General features: G+C 44.5%; 2 protein-coding genes across 2 annotated transcripts in view; one reads left to right on the plus strand and one right to left on the minus strand.

Annotated features, from left to right (window-relative positions):
* LOC129704216 (leucine-rich repeat transmembrane neuronal protein 3-like) overlaps positions 1-18,378 on the minus strand; it is a 236,515-nt gene extending 218,137 nt beyond the window's left edge. The window contains exons 1-2 of the mRNA XM_055647181.1: positions 18,117-18,378; positions 16,274-17,814 (exon numbers count right to left, since the gene is read on the minus strand). Of these exons, the coding sequence (XP_055503156.1) occupies positions 16,274-17,814; positions 18,117-18,129 (1,554 nt within the window). The 5' untranslated portion in view covers positions 18,130-18,378. The remainder of the gene's footprint in view (positions 1-16,273; positions 17,815-18,116) is intronic.
* The window catches only part of LOC129704214 (catenin alpha-3-like), a 959,161-nt gene that overhangs the window by 409,000 nt on the left and 529,882 nt on the right, over positions 1-20,279 (plus strand). The window lies entirely within an intron of this gene.

Below are 20,279 nucleotides of genomic sequence, written 5' to 3' on the forward strand. Positions count from 1 at the left end.
TGACAAGCATGACAGGAATACGATTTAAACATGAACAAAGTGGAAGTGTTATGAATAAGGGATAGGCCATTTAGGACTGAGTTGAAGGCAGTGGAGGCCAATTCACTGGATGTTTTCAAGAGAGAGTTAAGGGCCTGTCCCACTTAGGCGACTTTTTAGGAGAGCGTAGGAGATTCTGCGCTCACCACATGGTGGCCACATGTTCACTGGTGGTCTCTGGTGAGCATGGGCGTAAATCCTGGGGGGATGGGGGGACACGTCCCCCACATGCTTTCAGAAGTGGGGGACAATTCCCCCCATTTTTTGTAATCCGGACTTAATCAGACGCTTTCTAGAATCGACCCATTCGCGGGGCCTTTCAGCAACCGGCGCGGCTTAAAATCAAACTGCTGCATCGAGGCGATCGAGGCTCCTGATGTTGAAGCCGCCTCCGGCCGATGAAAGCCCCACGAATTGGGGCGGACGAAGCTGCTGTTGCTGGAGTTCGGAGTCGATCACCAACCAGGTCAGCTTTCGATGTTACTGTCCACAGGGCCCGCGTCCGAAACATCGCACGTGTGTGCATGAAATTGTGTGTGTGTGTGTGTCCCCCCCCATGTTTTGATAGCGATTTCCTTGCCTGCTGGTGAGTCTCCTTCATGGTTGCGAGGAGTTCCTGCATTCTGGGAACTAGTCGCGGCCTCAGTATGGTCCCGCAAATTTTTCAACATGTTGCAATTTTTTTTGAAATAATCGATTATCTTGTAGGTGCAGTTATAGTGTGGTCGCCATGTAGTTGTCGGTAGTTGAGGTAGTCGTAGGTAGTTTTTAGTTAATCACCTTTGCCTTTAGTTAATCACCTTTATTTAATCACGGTCATTTTCATTGGCTCATTGGGGAAAAATAAACATAAGCAGGGGTTTTCAGAACCAAGGATAACCAACCGGTTATGTTAAATGTCCGCCGAACTTCACAGCTGTGTATCCCTGGCTTATTAAAAGTTGGCTGGCTTCTTAAAAGTTGTCTCCACTCCTCCTCCCTCCTTCTCCCCCTCTCTTTTAAAGGACTTACCGTACACTGTGCTAGCCATCTTAATCACAGCGCCAACCTTCCTGTTCATCGTGGTGAGTGCCTGGATCACCATGGCTTTGCACTGTGTGAATTTCAGACAGCGCTCCCCCCGCTTGCTTTGGCCCCCACCTTTGTGATGTGTTTGTGTTCCACTCTGACAGTTGCCGTTCCAGTTCCCGGTTTTTCAGGCGACTGCTGGCAACTTGACAGTCGCCGGAAGTCCGCTGAAAAATCGCCAAAGAGGGACAGGCCCATTAGATAGAGCTCTTAGGGTAAGGGAATCAAGGGATATGGGAGAAAGCAAGAACGAGGTACTGAATTTGGATTATCAGCCATGATCATATTGAATGGCGGTGCTGGCTCGAAGGGCCGAATGGCCTACTCCTGCACCTATTTTATATGTTTCTATGTTCCTGTATCATGGTAATGGATTCAACCCCTTGATCACATTGCGCAGTTTGTCATGGCACATTCTTAGTACTTATTCTTTGTTTCTGTTTTAACCAAAAGAAACACACTTCACATTGTTAAATCGGTGTTTTGAAAAAAAAGAAATAATTACTTGGTATACTGCCAACAATTAGGATTATACAGGGTACTTGTGTTTCTTTCTGCAGTGGGCTATTAGTTCTAACACAGATATTAACCTTTATGAATTATAAAATATTGGAAACAACATTGTCAATGTTAGCTGCTCCTTTAGAATTGGTGGATGACACTTATAATTTGTATTTGCTCCAGATGTGGTGCTATAGCATTTCTTAACTAATGGAATGATGCTCAAATATTGCCACGTGAAACTGTTGGCATTTCTCTGTGCAAGTGCCAGGAAGGCCTGGGACTCCTGCAGCATCTCTGAAGTCATGAATTTATTGGCCAGTGTTTCTGCCAGCGGTTTTGCAGCTGTGCAGCTGTTGCATTGTGCACGGGGTGCACCAGCAGAGCTGAGGAGCTTCTGCTGTTTGCATCTGGCTTAGCATTGGTCGTCAATGCAGCTTCAGATGACTAAGCACCCGTGTATGCCAAGGCACTCTTGGGAAATACATAAAACCTGGACCTGTTGCTGCTCACTTGGGTTCTGGACCATCCTGGCCAGCAAAATCAACCTTGCAGACCTGGGGGGGGGGATGGGAATGCTGAGCGAACAAGTCCAGAAAGTCCAGGCAAATAGTAAGCCTCTTCAATAGACTTAGTTTGTGTCATAAGGTCATGTGATAGGAGCAGAATTAGGCCATTCGGCCCATCAAGTCTACCCCATCATTCAATGATGGCTGATCAATCTCGCCCTCCTAACACCATTCTACTGCCTTCTCCCCATAACCCTTGATACCCGTACTAATGAAGAATCTATCAATCTCTGCCTTAAAAATATTAATTGATTTGGCCTCCACAGCCTTCTATGGCAAATAATTCCACATATTCACCACCCTCTGACCAAATAAATTCCCCCTCATCTTTTCCCTAAAGGTGCGTTCTTTCATTCTGAGGCTATGACCTCCGGTCCTGGGCTCTCCCACTAGTGGAAACATCCTCTCCACGTCCACACTCCCCAAGCCTGTTGGCATGGCGCTGTGACAAATATTCCCATTACATTAAGAGCTGTGTAAATGCATGGTATTTAACATAGCCACGGCATTAATAATGCACTAGAAATGCTGAGTAAAGTATTAATTTTCTAACCCTGACCCTATGTCCCGACCCACTTTCTCGACCAGATCAAATCAAAATAACATCACATCAGAACTGAAGTGGTCAGTAACATATGGATTAGGAGAGAAGAGGATTAGGAGAGAAGAGGATTCGGAGACTAACTACCGTTCACTCACTCACCATGAGCAATGTCACTGCAGTCCTGGGTGTTCATAAAATCATCTGAGATGTCAGATGGTGGGCAACAAGCTGTGATTCCAATTACTGGCAAAGGTTCTTCAAACTACCAATGACATCCATCAGCCAAGCACATTAGAATTAAACAACGTTCCTTTGTGAAGGAGATGATGACACATTTCTTTAGTCAGAGGGTGGTAAATCTGTGGGAGGGGAGAAAGCTGGAAGAGAGGCGGGGACAGAACAAAGCCTGGCAAGCGATAGGCGACTACAGGTGTGAGGTTTTTTGAATAGGTCCATGGTATGACATTACACAGATGAAAAGGCAGCAAGTTTGAGAGGATTGCAGAGGTGTGAATTGTAAAGCCATTGTCAGTTGTACAATTGATGCTTTGATAGACATGCACAGACATTTCCTGCTACATGGTGTTCTGAGCAATTTTACTCTCACGTGGTACACTCCAGTCTTCTTTCACCAACATGAGCTGAACATTCAGAATGTTAGTTTCTAGAATGTCCTGCATATTGTTGAGGCAGTAAAAGGAGAGTTACATTCTACCTTCCCTGGTAGGAAAGCAAACCCCATTACAGGGATAAAGAAAGTCATGACGGAAGCTCGCGTGCTGGGACATCAATGGAAACTCAACACTAATTCCACTGTAGATACTGTCTAGACTTTCATTTTGGAGTCATAGAGTGATACAATGTGGAAACAGGCCCTTTGGCCCAACCTGCCCACACCGGCCAACATGTCCCAGCTACACTGGTCCCACCTGTTTCCGTATTTGGCCCATGTCCCTCCAAACCTGTCCTATCCATGTATCTGTCTTACTGTTTCCTAAATGTTTGGTTAGTCCCTGCCTCAGCTATTTCCACACACCAAGCACCATTTAGGAGCACCTTTTGGAATAACAGCAGGATATGCCGAAGGATTTCTCGGTGTGAAGTACTCTAGAGGTATGATGAGTGCACTATATCAAACTATATGAATGTACTATATCAAACACAACTATCTGTTTGTGCATAGAAGGCTCCCAGGTATCCAGATGACTCCTTTTATGATAATGGAGTAAGGTTAAATATTAACATATAAATATTAAAGGGGCAGTCATGGTGGCGCAGCGGTAGAGATGCTGCCTTACAGCGCTTGCCGCGCCAGAGACCCGGGCTCAATCTCGACTACAGGTGCTGTCAGACTTTGTATGTTCTCCCCGTGACCTACGCGGGTTTTATCTGAGATCTTTGTTTTCCTCACACACTCCAAAGACGTACAGGTTTGTAGGTTAATTGGCTTGATAAATGTGAAAATTGTCCCTAGTGTGTGTAGGCGAGTGTTAATGTGTGGGGATCACTGGTCGGCGTGGACCCGGTGGGCCGAAGAGCCTGTTTCTACACTGTATCTCTAAACTAAACTAAACTAGTACATTAACAAGAACCATGCTGTCCTTTGAAATAGTGCTGTACGTTCTTTTATGTCTCCAAGAAAGGACGCACATTAATATTTCTTGCAAAAAGCAGGAGGGCTGCACCCTCTCAGCACCTCACTGGAGTGAAAGCCTGGATCATGAGCATGACTCCCGACAGAGGTTTAACCCGACAATATCTTAACCAGGTGATTCTGCAATAAGCTAAATCACTGTGACTGGTTAGCCAGCCTAAAGAGAGAAGTATCCCTGTCATTGTGAGATGGTATACTTCTCAATCGGATGATGCTGCAAGCCAATGTCCCCAGAACTAGGGTGATTGGGTGATCCGTGAGTGGATCTGTACTTATTTCTTGGGAACCGGAAGCTTATGATTGTAAACCCACATGATTTTTGCTGACGAAACGGAATGGACTTTGAAGGGCAGCACAGTGGCACAGCAGGCTGCAGTTCCATCCTGATCTCTGGTGCCGTTTATGTAAAGTCTGCTCGCTGGTTCTCCTTGTGCCTGCGTGGCTTTACTTCCACCTCCCAAAGACATGCTGGTTGGCAGAATAATTGGTTTCTGTAAACTGCAATGAGATCAGGGTGAGAGCAGGAAATCAGGGTGTTGATGGCCATTTATAAGAAAAAAAGGTTGCAGAGAAATGAGTGAGGGAATGGAATTGTTTGGATTGCTCTGAGAGCTGGTAAAGGCTTGATGTATCAAATGGTTCCTTTCTGTGCCTTGAGGAAATATTGAAAGATTTTTTTTAAATATGCATCCGCAAAAATATGTATATGCATTCACTGACAGGGCAAGAGGAAAATGTCACCTGAAGAATGGGGACATGCCCTTTTTTTGTCACTTAGAAATTCTGCAGATAGGTGGAGATACTTTATTTGGCTGTTATACATTGTGCTGGATTCCTCATCTGTCGGAAACCCGATTAATCAATAATAATTTCATCCTATTCATTGTCTGACATATACTTTCTCTATGGCTCATGCATAAAACAGTGATCTTTCCCTTATGCAAATTACAGACAGTCACCCTGTAGCTTAAAATAAACAATACAGCAGAATTTCATGAATATTTTGGTCACTTTTTTTTTTCTCTTCGACTTTGTTAGAATGTCAAATTGAGGCACTTAGTGACAGCTCGGAGCATTCCCAGGTCGAAGGCACGAAAGCCAATGACAACATGTGCTTTGAAATATTGTGAGTGATTTTCAGATTTGTTGGGGAGATAATGAGAAATTATTTTCTGCAGAAACCTGCTTCAAAAAGGCGCCACCAGGAAGGGCGATGGAATCAGGTACGTTTCCGAAAGTAATTGGATAAATAGTTGAAGAGGGGAAATTTACATGGCTGTGGGGAAAGAGCAGAGGAGTAGACGAACAGAGAACTGTGAGGAAAAGAATCGTGAGTCAATGACCTCTTTGTGGGCGCTGTGAATCCATGAGGATTCGATTTATGAAGTGGCATTAAAAGTGTCAGCCTCTCCCTGCCAGGAACACTGATCAGAAGCTTGGGTGAAGCCGACAGTTCTCTGTCCCAGCACAGAACGTGTTCCATAATGCCTGCTGGCATTGTGTCAATGGCATTATCAAGCTCCCTTCATTTAATGGGTTTCCAGGAAAGAGAAAATTTAGAAAAAAAAAACAAGTTGGCAATATTTTGCAAGTTTCATGGAACTGTGACTGATGAAGAAAGCAAATACTTTAGCCTGAGACAAAAACAAACTTATCTCAGAGGTAAGGAAGATAACCGCTATGAATTTTGTTCATTTGAAATCCATGGCTCACCTTCCGTGCTCACAATCTAAATGGGATAGGTTGTTTACATTTACATGAAATCTGCTCAGCATTTTAAATACCAGCGCAAAGTCTTCCTTCAGTCTTTAGACCTGCTTCTAATTCCTAGAATAATCCCTGTGGCTGTGCACTTAACCCTCTCCAATCCACCATCGGGCAAGGTGCACACAGCCATCTGGACTTCAGCAAAGGGGTGATGGACTAGTAAAGATTTCTATCAAGCAGCAGCAGGTTTAAAACAGAGTTCCAGAGGAGTTTATTCCCTTTGAAACGGGGGAATAACCTAAGCAGAGAGCAGCAAAACATTTGAGCAGTGTATTGATGCTTACATTTGCTGTACAAGGAACAAAGGAATGCTTGAGGACAGAGTGAGAAGCAATGAGAGTAGAAGGAGGCTTGTGTACAGCGGAGTCTAGTTGTGATGAATAGTGATATTAGAGTTGCAGATGCTGTGCATAAACTGCATGATAGAATTTATTTATACTCAAACATGCATATTAAAATTTTTTATAGACAGTTGCATGATAAAAATGAAGCAAGTGAATAAAATAGTATTAATTGGTGAAATGATGACGAATGCAGTAACGCTTATTGACCTGAGTGGCACTATATCACTGCCCTTGCATCTATCTTCTGCACACTCGTCAGAAGGTGGAAGTGAAATCAAAACCTGATGCTGCTTGAAAAGAATATGACTCCTGTCCATCAGAGTAGGGTGCAGTGTGTTTGCCACGGCATTAATGTAATGCTGCAGATCTGAAATCAAAACAGAAAAATGTTGTGAGTACTGAGCAGGCCAAGCAGCATATTTGGAGAGAGTAAAGTAGCCCAGTCAGTTTTGTAAAATCAGGTCAAGGACATAAAATGTTTCTCTGACAACAGATGCTGCCTGATCCGCTGGGTATTTCCCGAATGTCTTTTATTTTTTTTAAATTTTTTTTTATTTTATTAGAAGTACAGTCATATGGCACCAAAGTGCCTAATATATATTTTCATAATATATTTTATGTACAACTTATTATTTTTTTTTTTGTTACATTGAAAAAAGATTAGAATAAGAAAATGAAGTTAGATAGTAAAGGATAGAAAGATGTGAAATATATAGTGTGTGAAGAAAGAAAACGAGTAAATGAAGAAAGTTGAGAGAGAAAATAGAGAAAAGAAAATAAAATAAAAAAGTAAAGGAGATCATTATTTATAATTTGACCAACCCTCGTCCAGTCCTGAAACAGTTATTTTTTACAATTGTGTTGCACCATATGATTCCAAAAAAAACGACGAATGGAGACCAACTCGTTATGAATTGGTCTGATTTATCCATTAGGAGGAATCGCATTTCCTCAAGATGAGCGGTGTCCAACATACTTGCAATCCACATTTTAAGCGTTGGTATTGATGTACCCTTCCAAAATTTAAGTATTCATTTTTTTGCTACAGGTGCACAACCTTTTATCCGAAAGCCTTGGGACCAGACACTTGTCGGATTTCGGACATTTTCGGATTTCATAATGGAAGATTTTTAGCGTAGATTAGGTAGGTAGCGCGGGCGGCTTGACTGGAGCAGCTGCCTCCTCCCCGAAGACTGTGAGAATCATTGCATAAATGTTAGTCAGTTAGTTTGGAGGGATTTTATGTGGTGGTGGTGGAGTAGGGGTGAAGGGGGAAACTTTAATTCTTAGTCCCCTACCTGGTCGGCGACTCCCAACCTCGCGGAGCTGGGGGCTCCGTCCGGCCGCGGGCGGCGCCGGTTGGAGCTCCGACCCCGGCAACTCTACCCCTGGCTGCGCGGCTCCAAATCCAGCGACGCTCCGCGAATGTTGGAAGAAGGCGGCCACAGCGCTCCGGAGCTTGCCGCACGGCGACCCGGTAAGGCATTGCCCGCTTCCCGCTGGTATCCCAGCGCTACGACGCCGCCGACTCCTAACATTGGGCGGGCGTCCGGTCGCGGGCGGCACTGGATTTGGAGCGCCTCGCAGCCAGGGGTAGAGTTGCCGGGGTCGGAGCTACAACCGGCGCCGCCCGCAGCCCCACTGGCCACAGCGCTGCGGAGCTTACTGCACGGCGACCCGGTAAGGCATTGACCGCTCCCCGCCTCTCCGACCAGGTAGGGGATTAAGAATTAAAGTTTACCCCTTCACATAAAAGCCCTCCAAACTAACTGACTAACATTTAAGCAATGATTTACAGATGTTTAAGCGTCTCCCCGGTCTCCGGGGAGGAGGCAGCCGCTACAGTAGTACAGACCTGGGTTGACCGTGGGTCGTTTTGGGTCAAGTTTGGCGCCAAACGCGAGCTTTGGTGCGCAGACGCCATCTGGAAAAAATGGCCGGTTTTCGGAGTTTTTTTTCGGTTTCCGGAACACCGGATAAAAGGTTGTGCACCTGTATTATTAAACCATAGTTAAGGAATAGATTTTGAGATGTGTTCAATTTATTCCCATCTTCCATTACGCCAAATATAATCATTTCAGAATTAGGTTCCATTCTTGTCTTGAATAATTTTGTAAATATTTCAAAAATATAATTCCAAAATCTATAAAGTTTTATGCAGGAAACTAAGGAGTGTGTTATAGTTGCCTTTTGGGCTAGACATTTATCACAAGTGGCGGATATATTTGGATAAAATTTGTTCAATCTTGTTTTTGAATAATATAATCTATGTACAATTTTAAATTGAATTAGATTATGTCTTACATTAATTGAACATTTGTGAATATATATCAAGTATTTTTCCCATTTAACCGTCGTAATTTTTATCATTAGATCCCGTTCCCACTCTTCTCTAAGTACCTCTGTTGATGGTAGGCCTATATTTAGAATACTATTATATAAATATGATATTAATTTTTGTGAGTCAGCTTCAATATTCATTGCTTCTTCCAATAAGTCAGGAGTTACTTTTTGATATCCTTGTATATATTTTTTCATGAAATCGCAAATCTGAAGATATTTAAAATATTGGTTGTTTTTCAATTTAAATTTTAATTGTAATTGTTGGAATGATAGTAGGTTTCCCATTTCGTACATATCCCCGATCCTTCTAATTCCGATACTTTCCCATTGGTTATATGTCTTATCAATAAGAGATGGTTTAAATAAAGGGTTATTCGCTATTGGCATTAACAGTGATGGATTTCTTAATTTTAAAGATAATTTTATTTGTTTCCAAATTCTTATTGTACCATATATAATTGGGTTCTTCTTATATATTGTGTTATTCAGTTTTTTTGAGGAGAAGAGGATCGTTCCTATATTACAAGGATGGCAACCCTCCTTCTCCATTTTTATCCATTCTGTCTGTTGGGTAGAACTATCCAACCAATAAATCATATTCTTAATATGCACTGCCCAGTAATAATACATAAAATTCGGAAGTGAAAGTCCCCTGACCTCTTTTGGTTTACATAAGTGTTTTTTTTTTGTGATTCTATGTGATCTATAGTCCCAAATATAATTAGTAATATCAGAATCTAATTTTTTTTTAAATATTTTGGTATATAGACTGAAATAGGTATAGTAATTGTGGTAGGAAGATCATTTTTATTGCATTTATTCTACCTAATAATAAGGGAAGTGTTTTCCAAATTTAATCAGCGTATTAAGTTTATTTAATAAAGGTATGAAATTAGCGTTGAATAATGCTTTATATTTTCTAGTAATCTGAATACCCAAATATTTAAAATTTTCTGTTGCGATTTTAAAGGGGAACTTCAATAAGTGTGTAGGTTCTTGAGGTTTTAATGTCATGATTTCACTTTTATTCCAGTTTATTCTATATCCAGAAAATGACCCAAATTCCTCTATTAAATTTAATAAATTTGGTATGCTCGTTTGTGACTTTGTAATATATAAAAGTATATTGTCTGCATATAATGAGATTTTATTCTTTGAGTCCCTGGTATTATAGCCCTGAATATTTGGATGAATTCTTATACTTTCAGCCAGGGGTTCTATCATAAGGGCAAATAGCAGGGGTGATAGTGCACATCCCTGCCTATTACCCCTTGATAGTTGACATTTTTGAGATAACATGGTATTAGTTAAAATTCTTGCCATCGGTTTATCATATAATAATTTTACCCATGTTATAAAATTCTCTCCCATATTAAATTTTTGTAGTACTTTATATAAGTATTGCCACTCTACCTGATCAAATGCTTTCTCTGCATCCAAAGAAATAATTGATATATCTTCTTCCTCTACTTTATGCGAGTACATTATATTAAACAGGCGTCTCAGATTATTAAATGAGTATCTTTTGGGTATAAACCCCGTTTGATCAGGGTTTATCAATTTACTAATATATTTGCTTAATCTTCTTGCTAAAATCTTTGCTAAAATTTTCTGATCTGTATTTAAAAGTGATATAGCTCTGTACGAGCCCGGATCTTCTAAATCTTTATCTTTTTTTTGGAATAAGCGTAATAGTTGATTCTGTTAGTGTTTCAGGTAGTTTGGTTTCTTTAAAAGCATGGGAGTATAAATTAAATAAATAAGGGGTCGTTATCTCATGAAATTTTTTATAAAATTCATTATTAAAACCATCTGGTCCCGGTGTCTTACCATTTTTCAGCGATTTTATTGTTTCACCTATTTCTTTGATTGTAATTTGAGCTCCTAGTTCATCTTGTTCCAAAAGGTCCAGTATTGGAAGATTACAGTTATCTAGAATTTTTTTTATTTTACTATCTTCTATTTTAATTTTAGATGTATATAAGTTTTGGTAAAATTGGGCAAATCTATTATTAATATCTTTAGGTAGTATTAGTAATTCACCTTTCTTTGATTTAATTTTGGTTATAGTATTTTCCTTTTCTTGTTTTTTCAATTGGCGAGCTAAAAGCTTATGTGGTTTGTCACCAAACTCAAAATGTTCCTGTTTTGTAATTTGGAATAGTCTTATTACTCTTGCCGATAGACTTCGATTAAGTTTAAATTTCACTAATATTATCTTATTGTGTTTATCTGTCGTGGAATCTTTGGCATTATCCAACTCTAACTGCCTGATTTCTTGTTCTAACAACAATTGTTCTGTCTTATTCTTTTTATTTTGAAAACTTTGATATGAAATTATAATTCCTCTCATAAATGCCTTAAAAGTTTCCCATAATAAAGAAGGCAAAGTACCTGGTATATCATTTGTATCGAAAAAAAGTTTAATTTGGTGTTTTAAATATTGATAGCCTTGCACATCATTTAAAACATGTGTATTAAACCTCCAAAAATTTTTTTTACCCGGCATTCCCTCAAATTTTACTGAAAATGTCAACGGAGAGTGATCTGAGATACTACTAATGTGGTATGCTGGGTTGTTTGTATATGGCATTAATTTCATATCCACTAAAAAATAATCAATTCTTGAATAAGTTTTATGTACCGAAGAGTAAAACGAGTATTCCCTTCCAACTGGATTAGCAGATCTCCATACATCTATTATATTAGTATTTTTTATATATGTATTTAGAAGTTCGCTAGTCTTAGATTTTAAATTACTCTTCTTTTGTTTCTTTGTATTTTCTTTATAAAGCTTATTGTAGATTTGACGGGACGAATGGCCTGATTCTGCCTCTAACTTATGAACTTAAATGCTCCACATGCAGAAAAACAGTATTATTGTTCTATCGAAGTAATAGAGTTATAGAGTATCACAGACAGCATGGAAACAGTCCCTTGGCCTAACTCTCCCATCCCAATCATGATGCCCTGTCTGAGCCTGTCCCATTTGCCTATGTTTGGCCCATATCCATCTAACTGCTTCCTCTCCATGTACCTGTTGAAGCATCTTTTAAACTGTTGTAGTGTCTGCCTCAACCAACTCCTCCGGCAGCTTATTCCATTTACGTACCACCCTCTGAATGAACATTTATCCCACAGGTTCCTATTCAAACTTGCCCCTCTCACCTTAAACCTATGTGCACTGGTTCTTGATTCCCTTACCCTGGGTAAAAGGGTGGCGCAGTGGTGCAGCGGCAGATTTCGTTGTCTCTGTACTGTACACTGACAATGACAATTAAAGTTGAATCTGAATCTGAATCTGAGATTTGCTGCCTTACAGCGCCAGAGACCCGGGTTCAATCCTGACTGCAGGCGCTGTCTATACAGAGCTTGTACGTTCTCTCGGTGACCTACATGGGTTTTCTCCGGGATCTCCAGGATCTCCGATTTCCTCCCACACTCAAGACGTACAGGTGTGTCGGCTGATTGGCTTTGTACAATTGTAAATTGTTCCTGGTGTGTGTAGGATAGTGTTCGTGTGCGGGGATCGCTGGTCGGCGTGGACTCGATGGGCCGAAGGGTCTGTTTCAGCCCTGCATCTCTAAACGAAACTAAAAAACTGAACTCTGCGCATTCACCCTATCTATTCCTCTCATGATCTTAAACACCTCCATAAGATTACCCATTAGCCTCCTGCGCTCCAGTATTTGAAAGCTCACTGGCAAATAGAATGATATTAGGAGGGAGTTACTGATCCAACACTGCACAGAAATTAAAAAAAACATGCATTTGGTGGAAATCCGAAATAAAAACAGAAAATGCTGTGAACAGTCAGAAGGCCAGGCAGCATCCATGGAAAGAGAAAGAGCATTTTAGATCAGACACTATTGGTCAATGATCCAGTTGAGTTTTTCTGCCCAGCTTCCATGAAACTGAAATTGAACGTTTGCATTCTAAGTCACAGTGATCATTATGCACGTCCTTTTGATTGTGTTCAAAAAGGAAGTGTTGGTGTATGGGGGCTCCAGCCTCCATTCTCCTGCACGCCAACTCTGTGCGCATAACAGTCATGCTTAGTCATAAAAACCAACAGTATCTTAGTTACCTATACAACAAAGTACTGGAGAGATGACTCTATAAAACTGATGGAGCACAATTGGCAAAGGCAACAGCGCACTGTTAATTAAGAGTCTCGCTCTCTCTGTGAACAAGGCTTTGTGTGATAGATTTTTCTTTGCATTAGCCTGCCAGAATTTAAAATACCTTCCTCGCGTCTTTAATTATTTCTCCTTAGTTTATCGATCCTGTTCCACATACTGTGTAAAGCCATTCATATGTGCCATTACCCCTTTGTTAGACAGGACTTCACAAATGATTAAACTCTCAGTTTTCACAAACAAGTACACGTTGCTTTAATAGTTCCGTTTGCAGACACTTTGTTTTGACATCGTGTTTTGTGCATTTAGATTTGTTAACCGTCAGGTCTTGCTTGAGATGTAGTCTGCGACGTACCCTGCTTTTACTTCCTCACCCCCCCGCCCCCCCTCCATTCACCGCCAAAGCTTCAGTTGAAATCGGTACGAAGGAGCTGCAGATGCTGGTTTAACAAATATTAACAAAATGCTGGGGTAACTCAGCTGGACAGGCAGCTCTGGAGAGAAGGAATGGATGACGTTTTGGGTCGAGACCCTGCAGCTGAAACCAATGGGCTTCGGGAAGGAAGGTTCTTTCTCCGTTTCCCAGCCCTTCTCGTTGGTCGTGGGCGACGTGGAACAACCCCAACCCCTGTTCTCCACTTCCACCCTGGTGAGGCTTCGAACACGCATTTAAAGTGTGGGGTGGAAGGGTGGTTAAGCCGGAGGAGAGTTGGTGAATAGGAATAGATCAGTTTGTTGAATAGAGAGGGCGGAGGAGGGAGCAAATGTCTGGAGTGAGGCGGGGCGGACAAAAAAAAAGTTGGAGGACCTCGTAGTGTGAGTTACTCTCATTGCCAGAGGAGAGGGGGTGGCAGCGCTGTCACTGTTTACAGGCGGCCTCTGGCAAGGCGCGGAGTTACGCCCCCCCCCCGCCTCAACGCACAACCCATTTCGCAAACCTGAAACCTTGCCGCTTAAGAACCTCGTATACATGTACCAAGAATTACAACGCACAAGTCCTGCCACTGACAAGGGTATTTCATACAGGTGTCCCCATGTCTTCACGTCCTCGCAACATTTTACAATAATAGAGAGATGTTAAATCCATGGGGACTATTCAATCTGCACACAATGCGAACTATTCTATGCAAAATTGAATTCACCTTCAATCCAAATAAATCTGAATTTACGTTCAATCGACATAAAGTCAAACTTACGTTGACTGGTCTTGCAAAATACCATACTATTATAAAACAGTCAAACTATGTAAAGCGAAGGAAGCGGGTAGGAGGAGGGGGGCGGGATCTGATTAGCTTTTGGAATCAGGCGTCGGAATGAAGCAATTACAATCTCCGGGTGATAATCTATGATTCTTAAAAGTGAGTGGCTTCAGAGCCACAAGCTTTGTCACTTTTGATATTTTTCTCAGCTAATGTCAAACAGTACAGTATACCCCATTCTCAGCACCCTTGGCTGCTTGAAATAATTCGCGACAACACACGGCCACATCACACAGTCGACATCGTGTATTATGGATTAAACAAAAAGCTAATAATGCTTCAGATACTTCAGTTGCGACAACGCGGCGCACTCCCTCGTGGCGAGGCAAGGGATACAAGATCTCTGCTGTTCGTCATAATAATTAATGTCATAATAAGGAACGGGAAGAAGCTATTCCGCTTTTTGAGGCCCCTCACTATTAATATATACACTCGGCTCACAGGAACCCTTCTGGGGTGCAGTTCACCCCGAACATCGGCAGTCTTTTAGAGGAGAGTCCCGGATTCAAACCAAGTCCAGTAGGAAAAAATGCTTCCTGATAATATTCCCGATGGCTTAGATCTACATTTTCAGAACCTTTTTTTTCCCCAGAATGGAAATATCAAATGCTGGAGGGCATAGCTTGAAGATGAAAGGGGCAAGGTTTAAAGGAGATGCACCGGGCAGGTATTTTTTTTACACAGAGGACGGTGAGTGCCTGGGACGCGGAGACTGGTGGTGGAGGCAGATACAGTAGAGGCATTTAAGAGACGTTTAGATAGGTAAATGGATATGGATACAATGCGATATAACTTTATTTATCCCAGGAGGGAAATTGGTCTGCCAACAGTCATAAAAAACACAAAATACATGAAATTAAAGTGACGAGTGGAAAGGATTGGGGATGTGCAAAGATTGGGATAGGGAGGGTAGTCGGTCTCGGTCTACCCACGACAGAAGGTGGAGGGGTTGTACAGTTTGATAGCCACAGGGGAGAAGGATCTCCCGTGGCGCTCTGTCGGTGGAACCAGTCTGTTGCCGAAGGTACTCCTCAGGTTGACCAGTGTGCCATGGAGGGGGTGAGCTGTATTGTCCAGGATGTTCCGCAGTTTGAGGAGCATCCTCCTCTCCAAGACCACCTCCCACGAACCCAACTCCGGCCCCAGGACCCAACCAGTCTTGCAATGTGGGGATATGAATTATATGCAGGCAGATAAGTTAGTTTTGACATCATGTTGGACATAGGCATTGTGGACCGAAGGGCCTGTTCCTGCGCTATACTGTTCTATGTTCAGTGTTAAAAAATAAGGTTATGACCCTCCCTCCCATGCCCATGCCCATGATGATTTGTCCCAATCTATCCCATTGAACCATCTTGCCGTTTTCTGTTCTTGCATTCAAGCAAGATGGGTCAATGAGTATTGAGTCCCAATCGGCTGACAATGGCCAACCGCCTTTCTCGCTGCACTCTGAAGGCTCAGAGTCAGTGAGACCTCCTTGTGGCCGGGTGCCAACCTCCCCGTCTAAACTACCAAGATTCAATCATCATCTGACTGCAGCGCTCCGTGAAACACAGCAATCAGGAACAGTAGTGCATCAATTAACGTTCAGAAGGCAACGACCGAGCTTCGGAAATCGCACCAGCAATCCAATCAATTAAATGCAACATGCAGGATTGGCAATGTACACATCTACAAGTTCCTAACGCCTTAGCTTGGAGCTTGGAGCTTGGCAAGAAAGCAACGCCGACTTCAAGGTAGTGGCAACAATAGATTTTTTTTTATATACAAAAGGCACGATTGTGATCATAACAGTAACACATTTCCCGCAAAGAAACAATTCGGTGAATGCATTTATTAAAATCAATAGCTGTTGATGAAAAACGAAACCTCTGAGCTTTTGGAATGTATGTGCGCACCTTTCAATAATATACTATATGCAGGGTTCAATCAAAAATAACTATTCCGCCAAATCTCACCCAGGGCAAACATTTAAGACCCCGGCCACAGTTCACGTGTTTACCTCTATAACTCCCGCATGTTTTGTGTGTGATGAGAAGTTCATACCTCGCATTCCCTGGAGCCTGATTTGTTAAAGGTGCAAGAAGCTGTTCCGTTCATCAGCATCTCCGTGGCCTCGGTGTGTGCAGGCTTGTAATCAACATAATATTCCTGGGTAGTGGGCACCATTTGCCTCAGCGACTGCCTCTTCTTGCGTCGCCTTCGGCCCAGCGAGCGCTGCTGGAGCTGCCTCATACTCGCCGGGTAACGTTTCCAGGACACGTAGATGACCAGAAGGATGACCAGCACGGAGAGGAAGAGGGCCACGCTGCCCGCGATGATCTTGTGGAAGGAGACGGGCTCGATGTCCTCAGAGTCGGAGCTGGGTTGTGGAGGAGTGGTGGCTGCGGGAACTGGGGCCTGGCCTTTGCTTTCTGAGTTGGCCTTTGGAAGCCTTGTTTTAAACGTTGGTTTGGCTTGGAGTTTGGGGGGCTCCGGCACCGCGTGGGTGGTGATTCTTTGCGTTTTAATGCAAATGTTATAGTTGTCGACTGCCTCCACCACTTGTTCTCCCTGCAGTTGCTTTGGCCCCGCGCAGATCATTGTATTCTCCCTCCTCCCCTTAAACATCTTCAGCCAGTTTACCAGAGAGCAGATGTTCCTGTTGCACTCCCACATGTTGCCCGAGAGGCTGACGGAGCTGAGCGAGATCCAGGACTCCAGGATCTCCTGCCCTACCGTGGTCAACTTGTTGGAGTCCAGGTGCAGCGTGCTCAGGTTGGGCACGCACTGGAACACGTTGGGCCCAATGGCCTGGATCTCGTTGCCGGACAAGTCCAGTTTCTCCAGCGAGCTCCAGGTCCACGACATGCCCTGGATGACCACGCTGATCTTGTTCCACTGTAAGTAGAGGATACGCAGGGTGATGAGGCGGGGGAAGTGGGCCAAGTTGACCTTGGAGAACTGGTTGTGCTCCAGGTGGAGCTCCAGCAGGCGGCCCAGGCCGGCGAACGCGTTGCGGGCCAGGCTCCGGATGCGGTTGTACCCCATGTCCAGGAACTCCAAGTTGCGGCAGTCCTGGAATATTCTGACAGGCACCGTGCGCAGGTTGTTGGACCTGAGGTGCAAGCTCTGGAGTTTGCGAAGCCCCCGGAACTGCTCGGGTTGCAGCGACTGCAACTGATTGTAGGAGAGGTCGAGGTTGCGCAGGTTGGTGACCGGTCGGAAGGTGTTGTTGAACAGGCCGGTGATCTTGTTGGAGCTCAGGATTAACTCCTTGAGCCTGCGGATGCCGTTGAAGGCGTGTTCGTGGACCAGGCCGATGTAGTTGTGGTCCAGGTACAGCCAGGTCAGCTGGTTGAGCCCCACGAACTGGTTGTGCTCTAACGTCTGCAGGCTGTTGTAGCGGAGAGAGAGTCCCAGGGAGCCGGGGGAGATATTCGGGGGGATCTCCTGGAGGCTGAGCGATTCGCAGTACACTATTTTACCGTGACACCTGCAGTTACTGGGACACGCTCGATCGGCGCCGGAGAGGAGACTCAACAAGACAGTAGGTGCCATCACTAACACTGCGACTCGACCACTTAGTAGTGCAATTACCCCGAGACCTGCAAAGAGAGAAAAGTTATTCTAATGAATCGCGCGTTTGCAGCCGCACAAGAGCCGTTTGCATTTTGTTTTAATCCGCGGCGTCCTTAAATGCGTGTGAGTGTGTCCTCCCCCCCCGGACGTGCGGTGGAAGATTGCCGCAACTTTAAAGCGATCAGGGAATTCTGATCGCAAGCAACTTGGAGCGGCATCGGAATGGACCGTGACCGTGAAGGCGGCGGCGGCGGGCGGCGGCGGGGGGGGGGGGGGGGGGGGGGGTCCGCGGTCCGCGGTGGCTGCGGGAGAGTGAATGGCCGCTTACCCATCCTTAGCATCGCTGCCGGGTGCCCGCGGCTCACCGTCGCCTCTCACTCAGTACGCAGATCCCGACGCGCTATGTCGGCCGCACCGTCGTCGCCCCGGCCCTGGCCAGACCCATGGAGCACAGACTGCGAGCACCTGGGAAGCGAACTGTTGCCCTCCCCTCCTTCCCTCTCCAAACATCACTCTTTGCCAGTCATGGGAAGCTTTCGTGCAGCGCTCGAAACTGAGTGCGAGTGAGAGAGTGAGAGAGAGAGAGCGAGAGGGAGCGAGAGAGAGAGAGAGAGGGGGGGGGGGGGGGGGAGGTGGAGGCAGCAGAAGGAACGAGAGAGAAAATCTTCAACCGCAGCGAACGGTTAAGTTTTGGCCCCGGTACATTTTCTTCCCCCCTCTCCCAGTTTGGGCTGCTAGCGACAAATAAAGAAAGCCGGGCCCGGGGGGATACGGGGAGTTTGGGTAGGGGGGGGGGGGTGAGGAGATGCCTGACGGCGACTAGTCCCTTGATGCTGTTGGTCTCGGTGCAGAAGTAACACGCGCAGTAGTTGGCAGCGCTCAGGTTCCCCAGCTCACGGCCCTGACTCCGCAACCTCCTCCTACTGTTGCTTCCGATGCCGCCAGCCCAAGTCTTATGTGAAGCTGCCCCCACTGGAGAAAGATAGGATGGGCATGTGCAGATCTTGTTTCTATTACCCCCCACCCCCCTCCCACTCTCATCCTCCCTCCCACCCTCCATCTCTCACCCCCCCCCCCCCCCCCCCCTCACCTCCCTCTCCCTCGACTCCAATTCCCACACGACCAAGTGAGCCCTCCCGAGAAGGAGATCAAGTGAAGGGAGACTGGATACACACTGCGAAAGCCCCCTGGGGACCGAGGTGTAGACACACAAAAAAAAAGCTGGAGTAACTCAGCGGGACAGGCAGCATCTCTGGAGAGCAGGAATAGGTGATGTTTCGGGTCGAGCCCCTTCTTCAGACTGGTTCGGGATAAGGGAAACGAGAGAAGTAGACGGTGATGTAGGGGTAAAGAACAATGAATGAAAGAAATGCAAAAAAAAGTAACGATGATAAAGGAAACAGCAAACATTGTTGGCTGTTTGTTGGGTAGACAGCGAAGCCGGCGTACGGGGGTCAGAAATAATTCCCATTGCTGGGGACATCTCGCCAGAATTGTCCCAGGGTGTCCAGATCGATCTCTGGGGCACGGTCCAGGGAAACAAGGCTGCCCTTCAATAACCCATTACCTGTCGTGGTTTCCTTTCCACTCTTTCGTTTATCAGTTGTACGAATGGTGGGGAGAAGAAGCTGGCCAACACTTAGCAGGGTGTTGAAGAATCTGTTTGCTCGCGGACTGGCTGAGAATGGAGGGTATGGAGCTGTGGGGGAGCCTGGAGTCATCCAATCTACGTGATCCTGAAAGCATGTGCCGTTTTTTTTTGTTCAAGTCCAGATCACAAAGTTCTGAAGGAACCCATCGAGTCGGGCAGCGCCCATGGAGGGGATGTGCATTCAACTCTTCAGGTTGAGACCCCTCTTCAGATGCTCCACGGACTAAACAGACGCTGCCCGACATGCTGAGTTTCTCCAGCATTTTTGTCATCCAGTGTGCAGTTTCTTGTGCCTCTATGTGTACGATAGGCATGATCCTGACATGTATATACGGTGTTGACAGACATAGATAGATACACACAAAATGCTGGAGTAACCCAGCGGGACAGATAGACGTGAATAGATAATGTGTGCATTGTATCTAAATTTGTTGAAGGTACAAAGGTAATTGGGAAGCAAATTGGGAGGAGGCACAGAGTAAAGTTCAGGCAGTTGGAGCATAATGTGGAGAATTGTATGCTTGTCCACCTCGCTAAGAGGAATTGCTTCTATGGGAATGATGGTGTACAGAGGGACTTGGGCATACCGATTGAAAACAGAAAGTTACCAAAGTAAAGGAAGTAACAAAAAAAACTGATGGGATATTCCAAGAGATTGAGTATAAAAGTTGGGAAGAGCATAACTGGAGGACTATGTACAGATTTGTTTTTCACTTAAGGAGGTATATGAAGGCAGCAAGGGATGTGATTGTTAACTTTGATGAATTTCCAACCAAAAACAGGTTGTAAAGAGGATTTAAGGAGGCCACAGAGGGATATACATAGATCAGGTGATTGTGA

Source organism: Leucoraja erinacea, chromosome 15, assembly GCF_028641065.1.
Source record: "Leucoraja erinacea ecotype New England chromosome 15, Leri_hhj_1, whole genome shotgun sequence".
Taxonomy (NCBI): Eukaryota; Metazoa; Chordata; class Chondrichthyes; order Rajiformes; family Rajidae; genus Leucoraja; species Leucoraja erinaceus.